Source organism: Saccopteryx leptura, chromosome 4 (assembly GCF_036850995.1).
Source record: "Saccopteryx leptura isolate mSacLep1 chromosome 4, mSacLep1_pri_phased_curated, whole genome shotgun sequence".
NCBI lineage: Eukaryota > Metazoa > Chordata > Mammalia > Chiroptera > Emballonuridae > Saccopteryx > Saccopteryx leptura.
The window spans coordinates 49,499,190-49,521,074 of NC_089506.1; the positions used below are offsets into that span (position 1 = coordinate 49,499,190).

Here is a 21,885-nt window from a genome sequence, read left to right on the forward strand (position 1 = left end):
GCTTGCTATATTTTGTATCTTGATTGAATTCTTTCTCTCAAGCAAGACAAGAATCAAGGTTCCGTCATTTCCCTGGTAACAACTCCATAACAAGAAGTGATTAGAGCAGCTGGGACAGAAATGGGAAGAACTTTTAGTACTTGAAGAATTTGTTATACCTTTGTGGCCTGAGTTCTTCAGTGAGTCATGGCCTTCTCGGGCCTCAAATCCTCATCTATACAAGAAATTATTTCTTTGGTTGTTGCCAAAGCTTCTAAAACCCATTATTCTAAAACAGGGGTAGTCAACCTTTTTAACTATCGCCCACTTTTGTATCTCTGTTAGTAGTAAAATTTTCTAACCGCCCACTGGTTCCACAGTAATGGTGATTTATAAAGTAAGGAAGTAACTTTACTTTATAAAATTTATAAAGCAGAGTTACAGCAAGTTAAAGCATATTAATAATTACTTACCAAGTACTTTATGTCGAATTTTCACTAAGTTTGGCAGAATAAATCTTTATAAAACAACTTACTATAGTTAAATCTATCTTTTTATTTATACTTTCGTTGCTCCACTACTGCCCACCATGAAAGCTGGAATGCCCACTAGTGGGCGGTAGGGACCAGGTTGACTAACACTGTTCTAGAAGGCTGTGATGATCAAAAGTACTTAACCACCAAAGACAAGAATTTGAATAACTTGCATAAGTCAGACTTACTATGATTTTGCCTGAGGGAAAAAAGGGGAGAGTGCTTTCGGTATTAAACTTAAAAAGAACAGTTCATTTCAGTTCATGTACCTTTTAAAAGTTGACAAGTCAAGCACAACAAAATATAAAGAAAATTAAAATTTTAGGACAACCAAATGAGATAGTGATTTTTTTAAGAAAAAAGAAAGTAAAAAATGTAATATAACTAGGCAGGTGATGATTGGGGTTGCTCACTTCCCTTTCTGTTGGTTTCATTTCCCTGCTTAGATTAAAATACTCCTAATATGTAAATTATTCCATTAAGGACTGCCAGAGTCATTTTGTAGCAATTTGTAGGGATGTTTAAGCAAAAGGATTATTTCTAGACTTCCATAGGACAGGAAAGGGCTATTAATGCACTATAAACTTAAAAAATAAAGCAAACTAAAGTATACATATATATGCAAAGCAGAAGCAAATAACTGAGGATTCCAATTTTAACCATTTAAAAATGTTTTAATGGTAAAAAGTGGATAGTCTATGATTTTAGGAGCTTTGTAGTAAAGAGTTACCTCTGTTTAGGAGCTCCTGAGTGCTGGGTATTATGTTAAATTCTTGGAATTTGTCTGGTTTTAAGTCATCACAATCCTATCAAATGAAGTATTATCTCTATTTTAACTGCATACAAACTAAGTAGGAACAAAGGCTCAGAGTAGGTAGGTAACAAGACTAAGTCACACAGCTTAAAAAATAAAGAAGCTATATACTCTGAATCCCATACTAGTCAACATCAAATCTCATACTCTTCAATAGATGATGCAGACCTGAAGCATCAAAATAACAAATTGAAGACATTTCTCCCTTTTCTGTGACTCTCTTAAATACATGGCACCATTTCAAGGGAAGCTTATGCTAAGCATAACTTCATAAACAAATCATTTGTGAAAGAGAAAAAAACCACATCCAGTCACAAGTTGAAAAGCCTTATTTCAGAGAGTACTTCCTGAAAGACACAAAGCAGCAACAAGTACAACTCCCAGACCAAGAATTATATTCGAAACAACATTTTAAAGCAAAAGAAGAATCTAAAACAAAAACAGATAGCATTTCTTAATTATACCTTTTCCGGAAAGAGAAGAAAATCAAAGATACCTCTTTTATGGAACTAGGTATAACGAAAAATGTTCTTCTCTAATACAGCCTTTTGATGGACAAAAGGTAAGTTGCATTTAATTAACTTCATCACAGATTATCAGAAGTAATGCTGTACTTAGTAAATTTCAAAATCATTTTTTATTTTAATAGTACATTACTGAAACCATAGATGTGAAGAATCTTGAAATGAGTTATGCTGTTACCTTCCTGAATTATTAATATGATTTATCATTTATTTTCAATAGTTTTACATTAATAGGAAATATAATTTTTTTCAACTTAGGAAATGTTGATATGATAAATTATAAGCATATTTAAGAGTCATCACTTATAAAGGTGATCATGATGTCTGCAAAAAAGTCATCACTAGGTTTCAATTACATTGTTTCAAAAATGCTTAAGACTTTTAAGAAAAGAAAGATTATATATAATCACAGAATTGAAAGCTTTTAAAATGCTGACTTAGAAGCAAACACTTTTCAATATTAATCTAAAAATTTATCTGTGTGCAGAGAACAACCTATACAGATTATGCCTTTAAAACAAATGGATCATGCATATTTTTTTCAACCTTCCGCAAATGAACACCAGTGCTGGTAACAAAGAAGCAGTTTGAACCCAATAGTGGGGGGCAAGATTTACTCAAAAACGGTTTGTAAATACAGAATTAATGTGACAAAATCTGGGGATGAGGATGGGTGAAGGGTGTACTGATGCAGTATTAAAAGAAAAAAAGGATACAAATTTTCATTTTGTTCACAATTACTGTTATTTAAAAATTCACTGAAAGTTAAAGATAAGTCATGCCTCTGAAATGATTGTCCTTTGTATGATACTGAAGATTTAGTTTTTCTATATAACACTTTCCACATTTGATAGAAATTAATATTATAGTCACATCAATATTTGGACATTTTAATTAAGTCTTTTATATGTAGATATTTATTCTAAAGTCATATTTATCCTAAATATTTGGCAAATTAGCTATAATCAGGAAGGAAGGCAGGAAACAAGGTGGAAAGAAAAGGAGGAAGGGATGGGAAAAACAAACTCATATTGTGTTTGTCCACAGCAACTGCTCAAATTATTTTTAAATTATCCACAGCCCATGATGGCATTGAGCAAACTGCTAACCTCCTCCACAGAGCTGAAACAGAGACAGCTCGCTCCGCAAAGTGACAGTTTTGAAGGACTCTTCTTACACCTCCATATTTCAAGGGGATGCCACAAGGTTCCATCTCTTTGTAGCGACTATTTTTAAAATCACTGGTATTAAAACTACATCATAGGTGATGGAAGTTTCACACTGAGGGACACACTAAACTCCTTTCCATTAGAAAAAAACTTTTTTTTTTGGTGATGGGAATTCGTTTTTGCATACACATAAAGTTATTGAGTAACATCTTATTAATAACTACTTGTGCTTGATATTCCTTTTTCAAATTTAATTTGACAAATAACACTTAAGCTTTTGTATCTGGTTAGAGTGAGGACATGAAAACTACTATACTATCAATCTTAATGTGTTGCTCTGTGTGCACCTTGAAGCAACAAAATCTGCTTCTACAACACTGGTAAACACCATGTGGAAGACTCAGCATTAGGCACTCCCAACTGTGCATTAGGAACTTGCTCAACTATGTTCAAAGAGTCAGTTTCTTAATATGTAGACCATAGCACAAGACACTGCTGTTTCTAGACCTATGATAATTTATAGAGACATAATACTAGGAAGAAGTATTTACCACATAAAAAAAAGTTTAATGGCCAACAAAGCAAGCTTTCTTTGACAAACAAGAGAGTAGTTTCTGAAAGTCACCTCATCAAAGGTTCCTTCCTTCACTCATCTATCAATTCAGTAAATATTTACTTTTTGACTACCTACAATTTACTCAGTAGGCAATGGGGCTATACCAGTGAAAGGGAAAGTTCCTGATCTCAAATGAGAATTACTGTGTACATTAAGGAATTAACCAGTTATATTGTTTCTTTATTAGTGTTCTAATATATATTTTATATATTAAAATTGTATTAAATGAGAAAAAATGCATTATTTGCTATTACTAATCTGGGTTACAAAATATCTAAACAGAATGCAGATGATGAAAGTGGCAAAGGGCTGCATCCACTGACAGACCTTGAACAGTCTGATGTTCTTTTGGTTTGCACAAGGATGCGAAAGAAAGAATCCCTGCGCTCTCTGTCTGTCTTCGTGGCAGCCCAGACTGAATAGGGGACTACATCTGCAGAAAAAGAAAAAAAAAGTGGCAAATGATATTGTATGATTCAGAATTCAGTATGGCCTTTCCCCAATCAGTCTCAATCTAAGATTGCTTACTTCTGGAATAAGAGCTTCCCAATTTCATACTATAGGGGAAAAAATCATAAAGTTTATTCTTTGGGGGAGAAGAAAGAAGGTCAGGGAGAGAGAAAAATGCATAAATCTGCCAGTGCATTACAACACACCATACCACTTTAATAGGTTAGTACAGATTAGCAATAATTATCTAGGAAATGTATTTATTAATAAATACTAAGACATATATATTGACTCTACAATATAAAATACTCTCAAAATTAGAAACCACTACATGCCAAGTATGAGAATGCTAAACACATATTTTTCAGCAACTATTGATTTTCCTCCTAATCTTCTTAACTATTTTACAGTTCCCAAGTGTCATGCCCATCAATAAACTGTAAGATGACCACCTCTCACAATCAAGCTCAGCCTGGCTCTTCGAACAGCTCATACCCAGATGAATACAAAATTGCAGCCCTTGTCTTCTACAGCATAATCTTCATAATTGGGTTATTTGTTAATGTCACTGCCTTATGGGTTTTTAGTTGTACCACCAAGAAGAGAACCACTGTAACTATCTACATGATGAATGTGGCATTATTGGACCTAATATTTATAATGAGCTTACCCTTTCGAATGTTTTATTATGCAAAAGGTGAGTGGCCATTTGGAAAATACTTCTGCCAGATTCTTGGGGCACTCACTGTGTTTTATCCAAGTATTGCCCTATGGCTTCTTGCTTTTATCAGTGCTGACAGATACATGGCCATTGTGCAGCCGAAATATGCCAAAGAACTTAAAAAAACATGCAAAGCTGTGCTAGCCTGCGTGGGAGTCTGGATAATGACCCTGACAACCACCACCCCACTCCTACTGCTCTATGAAGACCCCGATAAAGCCTCCATCCCTGCTACCTGCCTGAAAATTTCTGACATCATTTATTTAAAATCTATTAACATACTGAACTTCACTCGACTGATATTTTTTTTCTTGATTCCTCTGTTCATCATGATTGGGTGCTACTTGGTCATTATTCACAGTCTCCTTCATGGCAGGACATCTAAGCTGAAACCAAAAGTCAAGGAGAAGTCTATAAGGATCATCATCACCCTCCTGGTGCAGGTGCTCGTCTGCTTTACGCCTTTCCACATCTGTTTTGCTTTCCTGATGCTGGATGGGGACGAGAACAGTTACAATCCCTGGGGAGCCTTTACCACCTTCCTCATGAACCTCAGTACCTGTCTGGATGTGATTCTCTACTACATTGTTTCGAAACAATTTCAGGCTCGAGTCATCAGTGTCATGCTATACCGCAATTACCTTCGGAGTGTGCGCAGAAAAAGCTTCCGATCAGGTAGTTTACGGTCACTAAGCAACATAAACAGTGAAATGTTATGAATGATAAGTTTTTTAGTCTTCAATCTCCTTAAATTTGCTTTACTAATTACCCTAGAGTCAGTGGATGTTTTGTAATATTATCAAGTCCCTTCTCTCCTGAAAAAATAAAATCTAATTTAAAAACTCTTTTGTGGGGCCTGATCTGTGGTGGCACAGTGGATAAAATTGGAACCTTTGGGCTTACCCAGTCAAGGAACAGATAGGAAGCAACTACTACAAGCTGATGCCTCCTGCTTCTCCCCCCACCCCGCCCCCTCTTATTCTCTCTCTCTCTCTCCCCTCTCTAAAATCAATAAATAAAATCTTTTTTTAAAAATCTTTTGTGGGATCTTATTGTGGCAATATAATTAAATATTCTGAAATATTCTAATAAACTCATTATTTTTATTTTTAAATTTTAAAAAATGTTTGTTTTGACATGGTTTCAAATGTCCCACTCAATATAACAGTCTCTACACACCACACTGTGCCCCCATGCCCCATGCGAAGTCTCTTTCCACCCCATTTCCCCTCCTTTGCACCCTTCTCCCCCTACATCCAACCCCACTTTCCCTTGGGCTTATGCTACTGTGTGTGTGTGTGTGTGTGTGTGTGTGTGTGTGTGTGTGTGTGTTAAAATTTGTATAGAATATTTTCATGAGATATTAGGAGAAAACATCCAATTTGTGTTTCATATTCAAGCCTTATCTAAATATGCAGTTGACTTAGCTTTTTGGATTTAATTCTATGTACAAGTGAGTCATGATATCAAGTCAGTAGGAAAAATATCCAGCTACTATTTGAAATAATTTGATGAAAGTATTTTAAATCTAGATGCAGCTCCCTTTGGCTAATTTATATTCAGAATTGGGGGTCCAAACCCAGCATTTTTGTGTTCTAAGCCTAACTTCCAGAATCCTTACAAAAATAACTCATCACTGTTATTTGCTGCTAAGCAAAATAAGTGGGAGTAAGCACTTGAGGGAGCCTGTAGAAGCCATGACCATTGGCTCTCCGAAACTCTGAATTCATTTTCTTTTGGAAACAGGCCATAGTTATTCAATAAACACTGACAGCCTACCAAGCACCAGACTCTACTTAAGACCAATGGGAGCACCTGACCAGGCGGTGGCACAGTGGAAAGCGTGCTGGACTGGGACATGGAGGACCCAGGTTCGAAACCCTGAGGTCACCGATTTGAGAGCGGGCTATCTGGCTTGAGCGCAGGGTCACTGGTTTGAGCATGGGATCATAGACATGACCTCATGGTTACTGGCTTGAATCCAAAGGTCGCTGGCTTGAAGCCCAAGGTCACTGGCTTAAGAAAGGGGTCACTCGGTCTGCTGTAGCCTCTCCACCCCCAGTCAACACACATATGAGAAAGCAATTGATGAACAACTAAGGTGCTGCAACGAAGAACTGATGGTTCTCTTCTCTCTCCATTCCTGTCTGTCTGTCCCTATTTGTCCCTCTTTCTCTGACTCTTTCTCTGTCTCTGTCAAAAAAAATTTTTTTTAAATAAAGAGCTTGCTCTTCTTATGTGATTAAACATCACATTACAAAACAGATTTTTATTCCAGGTCATATATCACAGCATAAATAGCACTAGTTAGGGACCTTACCATTTAATTTCCCCTAATAAAGTAAACCTAGTCACTTCTCCATTTAAAAAGAAAGTGAACTATAATTTCTAAAGCCTGTATTCTAAATATTACAGAAGTACACAAATGAGTCAACTATAAGCTCCTCTCTGCTAAATTACTCTTATTACTCTTAACATGATCGCCTCCAAATGGGACTTAGAATCACATCAATGCATTGGTTATAAATTGATTTCTATAATTAACCTGGGTAAATTCATATTCTTTTAAATAAATAAACACAAAGGAGCCTAATCATAAAACAGCATTTTAGCATTAGAAGATCCCTTAGATCAGTGGTCCCCAACCCCCGGGCCGCGGACCAGTACCAGTCCGTGGGTCATTTGGTACCGGCCCACAGAGAAAGAATAAATAACTTACATTATTTCCGTTTTATTTATATTTAAGTCTGAATGATGTTTTATTTTTTAAAAATGACCAGATTCCCTCTGTTACATCCATCTAAGACTCACTCTTGACGTTTGTCTCGGTCACGTGATACATTTATCCGTCCCACCCTAAAGGCCAGTCCGTGAAAATATTTTCTGACATTAAACCAGTCCGTGGCCCAAAAAAGGTTGGGGACCACTGCCTTAGATGACCTGCTGTTTTAAATATGAACTAAGGTCCAAAGAGGTTAGATGACATGCTCAGCTAGAGAACTAGGATTAGAAATCAATCAGTTCTCTTTTCATGTCAATCACCAATTTTTTAATAATAAAAAGGAAATAAGCTCACAGAATGGAAACAATCTTACAGTTACAAATAAGATAAAAGGAGTAGAGCCTCACTGGCAGTGGCACAGTGGACAGAGTGACGACCTGGCACACTGAGGTCCCAGATTCAAAACCCTCAGGTTGCCAGCTTTAGTGCCGGGTTGCTGGCTTGAAGCCCAAAGTTACTGGCTTGAGCCCAAGGTCACTTGTTTGAGTAAGAGGTCATTGACGCGGCTGGAGCCCCCTGGTCAAGGCACGCATGAGAAGCAATCGATGAACATCTAAAGTGCTGCATCTACGAGTTGATGCTTCTCATCTCTCTCCCTTCCTGTCTGTCTCTCTCTAATAATAAAAAAGATAAAGGAGTCAAGATGATACTGAGATGTAGTTTCTCAACAAAATAAAAATTACCTAGAGTTTCCAGTTTGAATAGTCAAATAAGTAATACTCTTTAATAGATATCTTTAAACAAATAATTATTATTTTTTTTATTTTATTGATTTTAGAGAGAGAAAGGGAGAGAGCAGGAGAGAGACAGGAATATTTGTTCCTGTATGTGTCCTGACTGGGGATCAAACTGGCACCCTCTGTGCTTCAGAATGACGCTCTAACCAACTGAGCTATCCAGCCAAAGCACGAATAATTATTTCTAAAAAAATGGAAATAACTCCTGTATATGTAGGGTTATGGTACATACATACAGTCATAGCCTCCTACTCTTAAACTACGTGGATTAATCTGCTCTTATGTAACTTATGAAATGACAACTTCTCTGCAATGGCTCTTCTTGCTGAGAAGAGTTCTAACTGAGAGCACAAACACAACAAATGGCTTTAACACAAAGTCAGCAAAGTGAAAATGTATGGCATGGTTCTCACCATACAAGTACAGATAATCTGCTGACAGCTGGTGGGGGTGCTGACTAGGGGAGTGATTGAGCAAAATGGTAAAAAAAGGGGGGGGGGAATCCAAGGACATGAACAACAGTGTGGCGACTGCTGGGAGAAGGTGTGAGTGAAGGAAGGTGGAAGAGGAAGGGTATGGAGGGGATACATGGTGATGGAGGGAGACCTGACTTGGGGTGGTGACCCACAATACAGTGTGCAGAGGATGTGTTGTAGAAGTGTGCCCTGAAACTTGTATAATTTTGTTAATCAGTGTCATAAATAAAATGGAAAAAAATTATAATCTAGAACAGTTCATTAAAAATAATTATATTAAGTATTGTAATTAGATATATGTAAACATGATACATAAAAACTCAAAATTCCACTTCTCTGCAGGGGTTTGATTCTGGGAAACAATGTGACATTCACATGTAAATACTAACAAAAAATAGTAAGTATATAAGGATAAGATGAGTGATAGGCATGAGTTACTGGAAATCTTCTAATATACACATCTTTTAATAATGGAGCTAACATTAATGTCAAAACCTAATGGTTACTTTTTTTGAATTTCAAATCGTAATCATGAGAATCTATGAGATGCCAGGTATGATTTCTATACAAAGCACTAGAAAAAGAGATGAACAGGTCTATGGTTCAAAGACCTTATGATACAGTAGCGATTTTCAACCTTTTTTATCTTACAACACACATAAACGAATTACTAAAATTCTGTGGCACACCAGAAAATATTCTATTTTTTGTCTATCTAACAAAAAAAAAACTTGCAAAATTTTGATTCATTCACACTGAAAGGCTGCTGTTGTGTTGACAGTTGTCATTTTCTTTTTTTTATTTGACAATAAGGGAAAAGAGGCTAGTGCCCCTGATTAAACAGTCAGGTATTGCATGCTCTAAAAATTCTTGCAGTACATTGGTTGAAAGCGCTGCCACACAGTCTTATGGGACTACACTGTAATCATAGCGATCTCTTCCATGTGACTGAATAGAAAGCAATGAGTACATGAAGTCCAACTAGTTCTCAAAGATAGTAAGATGGCATAGAAGTCCTAGATAATGATAATGACAATGCAATGTAATAAATGTTAATAAGGATCTTAAATTTGTTGGAATACACATAAAAGGACAATATCACCAAAGGGCGGTAGGGTGAAGAAAGAAAACCAAGTAAGCATGAGACCACAAATACACAGAATGTTAAAAAAGCTGAGGCCCTGGCCAGTGGCTCAGTGGATAAAGCATCAGCCCGCTATGGGCAGCCTTGGGTTCAATTCCTAGTCAGGGCACACAAGAGAAGCAACCATCTACTTCTTCCCCTCTCCTTCACCCCCTGCAACCAGTGGCTCATTGGATTCAAGCATTGGCCCCAGGTGCTGAGGATAGCTTAGTTGGTCTGAGTGCATCAGCCTCAGGTGCTAAAAATAACTCAGTTGATTTGAGGCTGGGCCCCAGACAGGGGTTGCCAGGTAGATAACCGTCAGAGTGCATGTGGGAGTCTGTCACTATCTCCCCTCCTCTCACTTAAAAGAAAGAAAGAAAAGAAGATAAGAAAGAGGAAGGAGGAAGGGTGGGAGGGAGGGAGGGAGGGAGGGGATAAAGAAAGTTGAATGACTGATGGGGAATGGCCTGAAATGTTGGACTGGGGTCAGATTATGAGGGCTTTGAAGAAAAAGAAGAAAACCAAAACACTGGGGGTATGCTACTGCTAGGACATGTACATAAGTGAGCGTATTTAATTTTCTCCACTGCCCTGTGAAGTATAGACTGATCCTCCATTTACATCTGAGAGTCATCTATAGATTGAGCTCAGGAAATGGAACGCAAGAGAAGTAACTTGCTCAGGATTATACACAAGAAATATGTGGCAGAGCTGGAATCTCAAGTCTGGTTTATCTGATGGCAAAGTATGCCATTCCCACTATTCTAGACTGCCCTGATGTCATCTAGGAGGAGTCTAACTTTTATTCTGAAGTAAATGAGGATTTAAAGATTTTTCAAAGGAAGACTAGCATGGTCAAACTTGCATTTTAGAAAGATAATTTCTGATAACATTGCATGGAATGCTTCGAAATGGATAGAAAGACTAGAGAATTACTGCAAAAATTTAGGCAAGAAAAGATTAAAGTTTAGACTGAGATAATGATAAAAAAATGATTTACACAGGACTTTGAATTAATAAAAAAGTGATTTATACAGGACTTTGAATTATTAAGACTTGGTGCCCTACTCCAATGATAAGACAAGAGAGATTCAAACTTGGATAAGTAGATGGAAATACCATTAACTAAAACGAATACAGAAGGAGGGTATGAGAGTACAGAAAGAGAGGAGATCAGAAGAGATGAGCACTTCTGAACATGATGAATTTTCCTGAGTCTCAGAAGTCACTACATAGGACTCCAGAAAGATCAGGAGAGTAATATAGACGAAAAATAGAGAGTTGAGAAACCTACAACAGATGTTAACTGTAGCTGAAATCATAGGAGTGGACAAGATAGCCCAGGAAAAGAACTTGAAATAAGACTGAGAAAGGAGCCATAGACAGTAAATAAGGTCACATTAGGACCTGAGAGGATAGTGTGCTAGGACTTAAGGAAGGAGGTTATTTCATGAAATAATAGGGGTCAAAATCATTTAATGTGCTATTGAAAGGTCAAATAAGACATGTGGAAATAAGCCACTGGCTTTAGAAATTAGTTGGATACTGGTGAGATTTACATAAGAAAATTTAGAAGTGCTGAGGTTTAAAAAAAAAAAAAGGAAGAGAAAGATAAATAGGAAGTGAAGAATAATATAGAGAAAAGATAATTTTGGCATTGACGGGAAAGATCATTATGGGATAGTTTCCCCTCCTGAGTTTTTGAAGCTTTGCTATCTTCAAATAAAAGATATATTTACAAAATGCAAAATATCTTTACTGAAGTAAAGATTTATGTTCCATAAAGTCTATGTTTGAGAAAGCTTCAAGATTCTAAAAAGCCATACTGTCATGTTTCATGATTTGAAAAGGAAAGAGAATGTACTCTCATTCAGGGGAAGGTTGAATTAACATTTATATTTTCTTTCAAAGGGGATCCTACAACTTTTGAATCTCTTCAAGTTTGTAACTCTTGCTATGAACTAAGATTTAAATAGGTAAATATCTTCCTGCTTTATGAATCAAAATATTCTCAACTTCAAAGCTGAATCAACTCTCCTAATATGTACCAGTTAACAGGATTCCATAAAGAAATAACTCATTCAACTATATGTGCAAAAGAAAAAACAGGTCATCGGACAAGGGGACAATGTAAATAAGAGTTAAAAACTATGTTTCTCTATCCATGCCCAAAATTTATTCTAAGACAAACTCACATGACCCATATATACTGTTCTATATAACTCAGTAGGCCTTGTAGAGAACTAAAATAAATTGGCCTGAGTGAGAAATGTTTGGGAAAAACCAATGATTTAGTAATCTGCTGCTTTCCTGAATCAACATGAAATCTTTCCTGATGGCTGCCATTTTCCACAATAGCAGAATCGTCAACTTACACTTCCCATTCTCACTACAATTACAACGTATAGAACTCAACAAAAACCGCATGATAATAATGACACAGAATTTTGTCTCCATTCAATTATTATTCAGAATCATATATTATTAAACCAGCAAAAGGTTGACATTCATGCCAACTATAATTATGTAAATCTCATAAAGGACACTACAAAGTAAATACAAACAATGTAAATGTGAAAGCTATTAAATCACTAACTATTGTATATTTTTAAAAAAGTGATCCAAAGTGAATCTGACTCAAGATACATACAGTCGTCTATTATACTGCTCACAAAAATTAGGGGATATTTCAAAATGAATATGAAGCAATAAAATATCCTTTAATTTTTGTGAGCAGTATAATTCTTAAAAACACAAATTCAAAATTAAAATAAGGCTGAAGTTAGTACACACAGAATTTTAAATATCTGGTATCCTAATTTCAAAGTACTTCTCAAATGCAGTCTCCAATACTTAATTCAGAGATGCTTCAAGGTCACTGATATGTGCTAACAACTCTGCTCCTATATACATACTAGATATTTCATAAATTAATACCTGTTTGTTTGTTTTTTTAAAGAAGGTTAACATAATATAAAAGTATATATATTCTGAGTTAAGTTGGCCATTGTAGGTTATTTAAAAGCTGGAACCTATATACTGACTTTGTTTTATCTTTGGTGGCAGTATATAAACAATACCAATGTTCAAAAACATCATTTTTCAGAAGCTTAACATCATACAAATTAATTTTCCTAATCTAATTAAACTTTGTATTTTTGTGTTTAATTATTTCAGGAAATTACAAAGACAAAATTTCACTTTAAAATAAATATATAAAATTATTTCTATGTTCAGAATCAACACAGGAAGGTCATTAAAAATTCTCTACATTATAGGATTTCAAAGCTAAAAAAGAGTGAGTATAAAATAAATTGTTTCAAAAACATAATGAAAATGTAAGTATACCTAGATTTTTTTCGTATATAAAATCAATTTTACTCCTATTTAGAAGTTTAAAGTATTCTTTTATTGACTTTCACTTTAGATTAAATTAGTTATAAATGAAGCTACTTACAATCCGGAAGGTAAATTCCTGGATGCTGTGATACCAAAGGAATACCACACTGCTTCAACAAGGATGAAGTCAAACAAGGCTGACAAAACCCAGGAACCCAGCAAAAAGGACTAAAATTAAAACAAAACATTATATAGAAATATCTGCAAAAAATAAACTAACATTTATTTAATCAGAACCAGTTCAATTAAGTTTGTTTTTATTAGAAGAGACTTCAAAATAAGAAAGTAAGAACTATATTGGTCAAATGCATTAATTTACATAATTCTAGGTACATTGAAGAAAAGGTACTTATAGCATGATTTATTTTTAAAAGGTAATACACAAACTATTAAGCAAAATAAGATATCAGAATTTTATTAAAGTCAAAATCCTAATTAAAATTGTTATTACCTAATCATACCTGATATGATTATCTATTATCATCATCATTATTTTATTATGCCAGGGGTTTAAATTTAAAATTTTTCTTTGGTAGCCCTGGCTGGTTGGCTCAGCAGTAGAGCATTGGCCCGGGGTATGGGGAAGTCCTGGGTTCAATTCCCAGCCAGGGCACACAGGAGAAGCGCCCATCTACTTATCCACCCTTCCCCCTCTCCTTTTTCTCCATCTCTCTCTTCCCCTCCCACAGCCAAGGCTCCATTGGAGCAAACCTGGCCCAGGCACTGAGGATGGCTCCACGGCCTCCGTCTCAGGTGCTAGAGTGGCTCCTGTTGCAACAGAGCAATGCCCCAGATGGGCAGAGCATCACGCCAGTGAGCATGCTAGGTGGATCCTGATTGGGCACATGCAGAAGTCTGTCTCTTTGCCTCCCCACTTCTAACTTCAGAAAAATATAAAAAGATAATAATAATAAAATAAAATAAAATATTTCTTTGGTTAATGTCCATGTTCCAATTCAGATTCAGGACTATGTAATTAAAAGATAATGGTTTATAATAACAAAATAAAACTATTTAAATATAATAAAAAGCAAAAAATGTTTTCCAAAACCTAATAATAGAGAATATACATAAAAACTTACCGCAAATTTTCTGCTTCCATACCTTCTTTCAAATATTCTAAAATTATAAATAAGCAGACTACTGCAGAAAGTATCTTTCAAATCAAGGCAAATTATTCTTCCACATATCAGCTTCCAAATCTAGAGATTTTAGAAAGAACAAAAAGAGTAAGATTTATTCAGGATGCTTCCTGACCAGATTTACTATGTTTACTTTATACTGCTTACTTTTTATACTCTAAGCAAAATAATAATGCATACAGAAATGGAAAACTATGTATGTGTTTTTCCTAAGAAAGGAGCTCAACTCTCTCATACAAAAATTCTTTCCATATAATGGCACAAAGGGTATTTAAAATTTTTTTGCTTATTATAAGAATATGTATTCTCATTAAGACAGAAAATTTCCTGTGAAAAAATTTAAAACTGGTTAGTACAGTAAAAAAAATATATATATATGTGAGCTAGAATGAAAGGCTAACAGATGTTTGTTTTTATGCTACTAAATGAAGAAAGAAGTTGTAACAGAAAAGCTATTTGGGATTAAACTCAGTAAAATCCATTTCTGAGCTTAATTTTAATGACCAACCTACTTCATTCCAACCATGTACAAGTCAATTTATGGCAACTGTTGCTAAATATTACCAAGTTTAAAATTTTTTAATAATTTAACTTTTGGTTTATTTATATCCATTTCTCCTTGTGTGACAAAGACACAAGGGGACATACAAAGAAAAAAGAGCTACTCAAAGACCTACTTTGAGACTTTTTAAATATTTTCCAGATTTTTAAAGATAATCCCGATGATATTTACAAAATATTTTGATATTATTTGCCCTTCAGAATTACCTTATAAAGATAGGTAAAACAAATATTAACCTTTTATTTTTTTTGTATCAATTTTACTTTGGTAAATTATACATAACATAAAACATCATTTAAAAAATTTTTAAATGTATAATTCAGTGGTAATAAGAACATTCACAACATTGTACCCCTAATCACTAATATTTCCAGACTTTTTGTGATCCCAAGCAAAAGCTTTGCACCCATTAAACAATAACTCCCCATTCTCTTCTCCTCTCAGCCCCTGGTAACCATTATTCTACTTTATATCTCTAAGAATTTGACTATTCTAGATGCCTCATTTAAGTGGAATCATACAACATTTGTCCTTTGTGTGTCTGGCTTATTTACTTCATTTAGCATAATGTCTTCAAGTTTCATGTTAAAGCATGTTTTAGAACTTCATTACTTTTAAAGGCTAAAAATATTCCATTGTATGTTTATATTGTTTTTAAAATCCATTCTTTTGTTAACAGACATTTGTATTGTTTCCACCTTTTGGCTGTTACGAATAAAGCTGCTATGACCACTGGTAAAACTAGTTCTGTTTTAAAATAAGGAGTAGAGGCACCGAGAAAATATTTTACATGTCTGAAGTCATACGACCAATGTTCTTTCCAACAGAAATAATAACAGTAATACAAATGAGAATATAGACTATACCAACTATCAACACATTTCAAACTCTAACAGCTGCAAGCAAGACACTAGGCAGTCTTTGTCATTAGTGTACTCCAAAATATGAGGGCACTGGAATGGTTTAGAAATGGTCACTATAATTCATTTCATATGCCAGGATCAGTTAGCAATGATCATCACAGGCACACATATAGAATACAGGTGACATCTCTAAATTTCCTTTCTCCCTCAGAAATCCCATAACTGCACTAGAATAACATTGAAACTTTAGGCATATACAACAATCAACGTGACCAAACGATCTTTGTTTTCTGTGGTTTTTCTTCTTTCCTTGTCATTATTTTAAAATTTTTTATATTCTTACTGTATTTTTTTATCTTTATTTTTTATTTTTAAAAATTTTTTTTGTTAGCATTCTTAAAAATACAACTCAAATACCATCAAGGAAGAAGTCAAAAACCATGGCTACACAAGACAGACTTACTTCAGAAAGAAAAATGAAAAATCTCAATCACATGAAAACCTTGGAGCTTAATGACAGAGAATTCAAAATTAAAGTTCTGGAAACACTCAAAAGAGATGCAAGAAGACATCAATAGGAAACTTAATGAGCTCAGAAAACAAAACAAACACCTCACCAAGGAGACTGAAACTTTAAAAACAGAGATGAAGAACATTATACATTAATTGAAAACTGAGGTAGCAAGTTTACCTAATAGAACAAGCCAGATAGAGGAAAGAAGCAATGACACTGGAGGCAGGCAACTAGAGATGCTACAGAAAGAAGAGGAGAGAGAAGACTTATGAGTTTAAAAAACAGAAGAGCTCTACAAAAATTGTCTGACTCCATCAGAAAGAGCAATATAAAAATAATGGGTGTATCAGAAGAAGAGAGTGAGAAGGAATGGACAGCCTATTGTAACAAATAATTGATGAGAATTTCCCAAGCCTATTGAAAGAGTTAAGAGCCTCAAATCCAAGAAGCAAAGAGAAGGCCGAGTTATTTCAACTCAAACAGACCTACTACAAGGCACATCATAATAAAACTGTCAAAAATCAATGACAAAGACAGAATCCTCAAGGCAGCTAGAGAAAAGAACATAACATATTGTATAAAGAACAAAACATATTGCCCATTAAGTTATCATCAAACTTGTCAGCAGAAACTCTACAAGCCAGAAGAGAGTGGACTCAAACATTCAAAGTACTGATAGAAAGGAATTACCAGCCAAGAATGCCACATCCATCAAAATTATCCTTCAAATATGAAGGAGAAATAAACACTTCTGCAGATGTACAGAAGCTGAGGAAATTTATCACCAGAAAATCTCCACTGCAGGAAATATTCAAGAGGGTTATTCAACCAGACACAAAGAACAAAGCAAATCAAAACTACAAGTAAAAGCTCCAACAAGGTCACAATAAAAGCAAGGATAATCTGTAACAACAATAACATAAAGGGGAGAAGATAAATATCAGCAGTAGCAAAGGAGGATGGCATGCAGAAGCACTCATAAGTCAAAAGACTCTTGTACATATGAACATTTTTCTCTTAATAACCTAATGGTAACCACCCATGAAAAAGCCACTACTGAAACACACAGCTTAAAAAAGAATAAACAGGGGAAAGAAGTACGGATTACAACCAAACAAAAACAATTGACAGAAACACAAAAGAGAAGAATCAAACAAGACACAGAGCTACCAGAAAACAAAACAAAATGGCTATAGGAAATCCTAAAGTGTCAATAATTATGACACACTAGATTAAATGACCATAATAAATATTTAGAGGACATTTCATCCCAAAACATCAGATTACACATACACATCTCCAATGTGCATGAAACATTCTCAAGAAGAGACCATGTGTTGGGCCAAAAAACTAACATCAACAAATTCAGGAATAGAAATTACGCCAAGCATATTTTCTGACCATAATGAAAGTTCAACTGCAAAAAAGAAGTAAAGAAACCTACAAATATGTGGAAATTAAACAATGTACTTCTAAAAAATGACTGGGTCAAGGAATAAATCAAAACAGAGATCAAAAAATATATATAGACAAACAAAAACAACAACACAAAATATAAAAATTTCTGGGATGCAGCAAAAGGAGTAATAAGAGGGAAGTTTATATCATTACAGGATGATATCAAGAAACAAGAGAAATCCCAAACAAACAACCTAACATCACACCTTTAAGGAACTAGAAATAGAAGAACACAAGCAACCCAAAGTCAGCAGAAGAAAGGAATCAGTAAAAATTAAGAGAACTAAACAAAATAGAGAACAACAACAACAACAAAAAACTATAGAAAAAATTCAACAAAGAACTGGGTCTTTGAAAAGATCAATAAAATTGACAAACCAATGGCTAGACTAAGGGAGAAAGAGAAAGGACTCATATAAACAAAATCTGAAACAAAAGAGGAGAAACTCCAGACTTCATAATAAAGGATCATAGTAAAATACTCTGAAAGACTATATGCCACCAAATTCAGCAACCTAGAGGAAATGGACAAATTCCTAGAACTATACAATCTTCCTAAATTGAGTCACAAAGAACTGGAAAATCTAAATAGAACCATAAGCAGGGAGGAATAGAAACAACTATCAAAAGTCTTCCCAAAAATAAAGGTCCAGAGCCAGATGGCTACACTGGTGAATTCTATCAAATATTTAAAGAAGATTTGGTACCTATCCTTCTCGAAGTCTTTCAAAAAAAAGAAGCAATACTCCCTAACACATTTTATTAAGTCAACATAACCCTAATACCAAAATCTGGCAAGGACAACACACACACACACAAAAACTACAGACCAATATCTCTAATGAATACAGATGCAAAAATCCTAAACTAAATACTAGTAAATCAAATACAACAACATATTAAAAAAATAATACATCATAATCAAGTGGGATTCATTCCAGGAGCACAAGGGTGGTTCAATATACAGATACCAATCACCGTAATATATACCATTATCAACAAAACAAATAACAAAAATCATATGATCCTATCAATAGATGCAAAAAAGGCATTCGATAAGATACAATATCCCGGTCAGAGTAATGGCGGGGTAGGAAGCGATACCGATAAATCTCCCCCAAAACTCAACAAGATCTTCAACCAGAAACAGAAAAACCTATACTTGGAGCTTCCAGATGCTTCGCAATACACCCAAAGGTATGATTGAGTGAAAAATTGGCTAAATATATAACCAAACCCCGAAGGAAATAGGGAGTAAGAAATGCTCCGCCTTCCTCACTAACCTAAACAGGGCGGCTTTCTCTGGTAACTGTGAATATAGAAACTGAGGCGGGCAAAGGGGGTGAATACATCCAGGCCGCGAAACAAACGGCCGAACCAGGCTGTGGCACAGAGATCCAAGCCGAGGAAAATCTGATCCTGTGGCAACCCGGGCAATACAAGCTAACACTCGCGCCAAACCCAAACAAAGAAAGACAAGCGGTGCGGCCATTTTACCCGGTCTCCTGGCTGGTGCGCAGTTAGTGGGCGAGAGATTTCTTCCTAGGCCCCGGGAGTCAGTGCCCGTGTTGCCTCACGGAGAGGCAGGGTCAGAGGCCTTTCTGTGGGCCGAGGGCAGAGTCTCTGGGCAGCCCCAGCGCCCTGGGAAAGCCACGCATGGGAGGGAGTGAGAACTAATTCCAACGGTGGAGATTTTCCGTGCCGGAGGGTGTTTCATATCCTGGTTTGCGCGCGCAGATAAGGAGTGAGCGATTCCTCTGAGTGCCCCGGCAGTGCGCGATCGTGTTATCGCATAGAGGAGCAGAGTCAGAGGCCTTTGTGTGGGCCAAAAGCGGAATCTCGGGCCGCCCCAGCGCCTTGCAAAAGCCGCGCACGGGGACGGAGCGAGACTCAATTCCAACGCTGCAACTTTTCCCTGCGGTTGGGGGTTTCACTCAGAGCGTGAGACTGCTGGCCGGATATCCTGGTCTGCGCGCGCAGCCAGTGAGTGAGAGTTTCCTCCAAGCGCCCCGGAAGTGGGCACCCGCTTGTGTTACCGGACAGAGTGGCAGAGCCAGAGGTCTTTGAATGGCCGGAAAGCCCGCCTGATTATGCTAGCAGCTCTGACTGACTGAGCCTTACCCAGAGCCCTGTGCTGAGTGGAAATAGAGTGGGGAGTTGCCAGCTCTTTGAGCCTCTTACTATCCAGGCAGAGGCAGCAGCAACCCCATAGCTGGATTATCAGGCTACTAATTGAGGAAGGAAAGACTAGGAGAAAGGCTCTAGGAACACGGACTCTCTCACTGTCGGAGCCTATAAATGCTAATAGCTTAGACTGCCAATGAGACTAAAGCACAATACATGACATTGCCATAGAGACTTATCAACTGCAAACCTCCACCTGAGCGTGGCAAAGGGGCAAAACCCGGGGTACAGAGTCACCGACCAGGAAGAGGGAGAGAAAAGAAAAAGCAAGAAGATAACCTCTCAAAATCAAGAATAATCTGCAGACTTTATAACCTATCCCATTTTATTATATTTGTTCGTTTGTTTCTCTTATCTTCATTCTTGATACTTTTTTTTTCCTCCTCCAATTTGGCCGATTAACTCTCTACCGGTCTTACTCTCTCCTCTCCTTGAACTACACTACCCATAAGTGTTACATCTCCCATTATCTTTTCTCTTCTCTTCCTTTCTCTCTATGAGGGTTGCACTCCAAAACCCTTAACTCTCTCTCTCTCTCCCCTTTCTTTTTTCTTCTTTTAGTGGTTCCCTCTTTTTTTTCTCTCTCTCTCTCTTTCTTTTCTCCCTCTATATTAGTTTCTTCCTTTCTTTTTTACATCTCCTCTCACTCAAACCTCAATAACAAACAAATTATCTTATCTGGGACTCAAACTTATGTTTGTGGCATTCTGGGGGGTTTTTACTTCACCTTTTTAACTCACTAGCAGTGCTCCCATCCCTGGCTCTCCATATTATCTAGTTCTTGTTCCACTAAATACAATAGTAATTTTTTAATTTGTCCCCCCATTTTTCCATTTTCCTCTTAATCCTCTCATCATAACTCTTAGACAACCAACACCTAAAAGCAAATCATTTTATTCTTGACCCAAATTTTTTCCTTATTTGCTTTTTGTGGGTCCATACGCTCTTTTTTTCTTCTTCTTCTTTTTTCTTTTTTTTTTTGTTTTGTTTGCCCCTTTATTACTTTTCCCCAATTCAGGCCCTCCATCACAGGCATTGTTTGTTATAATTCACAGTCCACCACAAGATTTTATCAAGAAAGAGGGGAGAGGAGAGGAGAGGAAAAAAGGAGGGGGGGAATAATTTCCTTTTTTTTTTTTTTTTTTTCTTTTTTTTTTTAATTTTTATTTTATTTTATTTTTCTTTATTTCATTCTTAATTTTTTTTAAAAAAAAAAACAACTTTTTTCGATTTTTTTTATTATTTTTTTTAAACTTTTTATTCTTTATTAAATCTCATTAATACTATCAACAAAACCACCCTCAGATGCCATTAAGGAAGAGAAAATCGAATATCATGGATACAAAAGAAAGAGAGGTAACACAGCTAGATGAGGAAAAATCTATGGAGAAAAAATTTAATATATTGGAAACCTTGGAGCTAAATGACAGAGAATTCAAGATAGAAATCCTAAAAATCCTCCGAGATATACAAGAAAACACAGAAAGGCAATTTAGGGAGCTCAGAAAACAACTCAATGAACACAAAGAATATATGTCCAAGGAAATTGAAACTATAAAAACAAATCAAACAGAGATGAAAAACTCAATTCACGAGCTGAAAAACGAAGTAACAAGCTTAGCTAATAGAACAGGTCAGATAGAAGAGAGGATTAGTGAAATAGAAGACAAGCAACTTGAGGCACAACAGAGAGAAGAAGAAAGAGACTCAAAAATTAAAAAAAATGAGATAGCCCTACAAGAATTATCTGACTCCATCAAAAAGAATAACATAAGAATAATAGGTATATCAGAGGGAGAAGAGAGAGAAAATGGAATGGAGAACATACTTAAACAA

The 21,885-nt window shown here is 35.9% G+C and overlaps 2 protein-coding genes and 1 non-coding gene across 3 annotated transcripts in view; 2 read left to right on the forward strand and 1 right to left on the reverse strand.

The window, feature by feature from the left end:
• UBAC2 (UBA domain containing 2) overlaps positions 1-21,885 on the reverse strand; it is a 242,298-nt gene that overhangs the window by 176,158 nt on the left and 44,255 nt on the right. The window contains exons 3-4 of the mRNA XM_066380618.1: positions 14,409-14,528; positions 13,385-13,494 (exon numbers count right to left, since the gene is read on the reverse strand). Coding sequence (XP_066236715.1) covers positions 13,385-13,494; positions 14,409-14,528 — 230 coding nt within the window. The remainder of the gene's footprint in view (positions 1-13,384; positions 13,495-14,408; positions 14,529-21,885) is intronic.
• GPR18 (G protein-coupled receptor 18) lies at positions 1,695-5,817 on the forward strand. Its single transcript, XM_066383697.1, has 2 exons — positions 1,695-1,888; positions 4,496-5,817. The coding sequence occupies exons 1-2, from the start codon at positions 1,878-1,880 to the stop codon at positions 5,523-5,525; spliced, it is 1,041 nt and encodes a 346-aa protein (XP_066239794.1). The 5' UTR covers positions 1,695-1,877; the 3' UTR covers positions 5,526-5,817.
• Positions 3,945-4,070, forward strand: LOC136404685 (small nucleolar RNA SNORA31). The gene has a single exon (XR_010751398.1). It is a non-coding gene; the product is annotated as a small nucleolar RNA SNORA31 (small nucleolar RNA).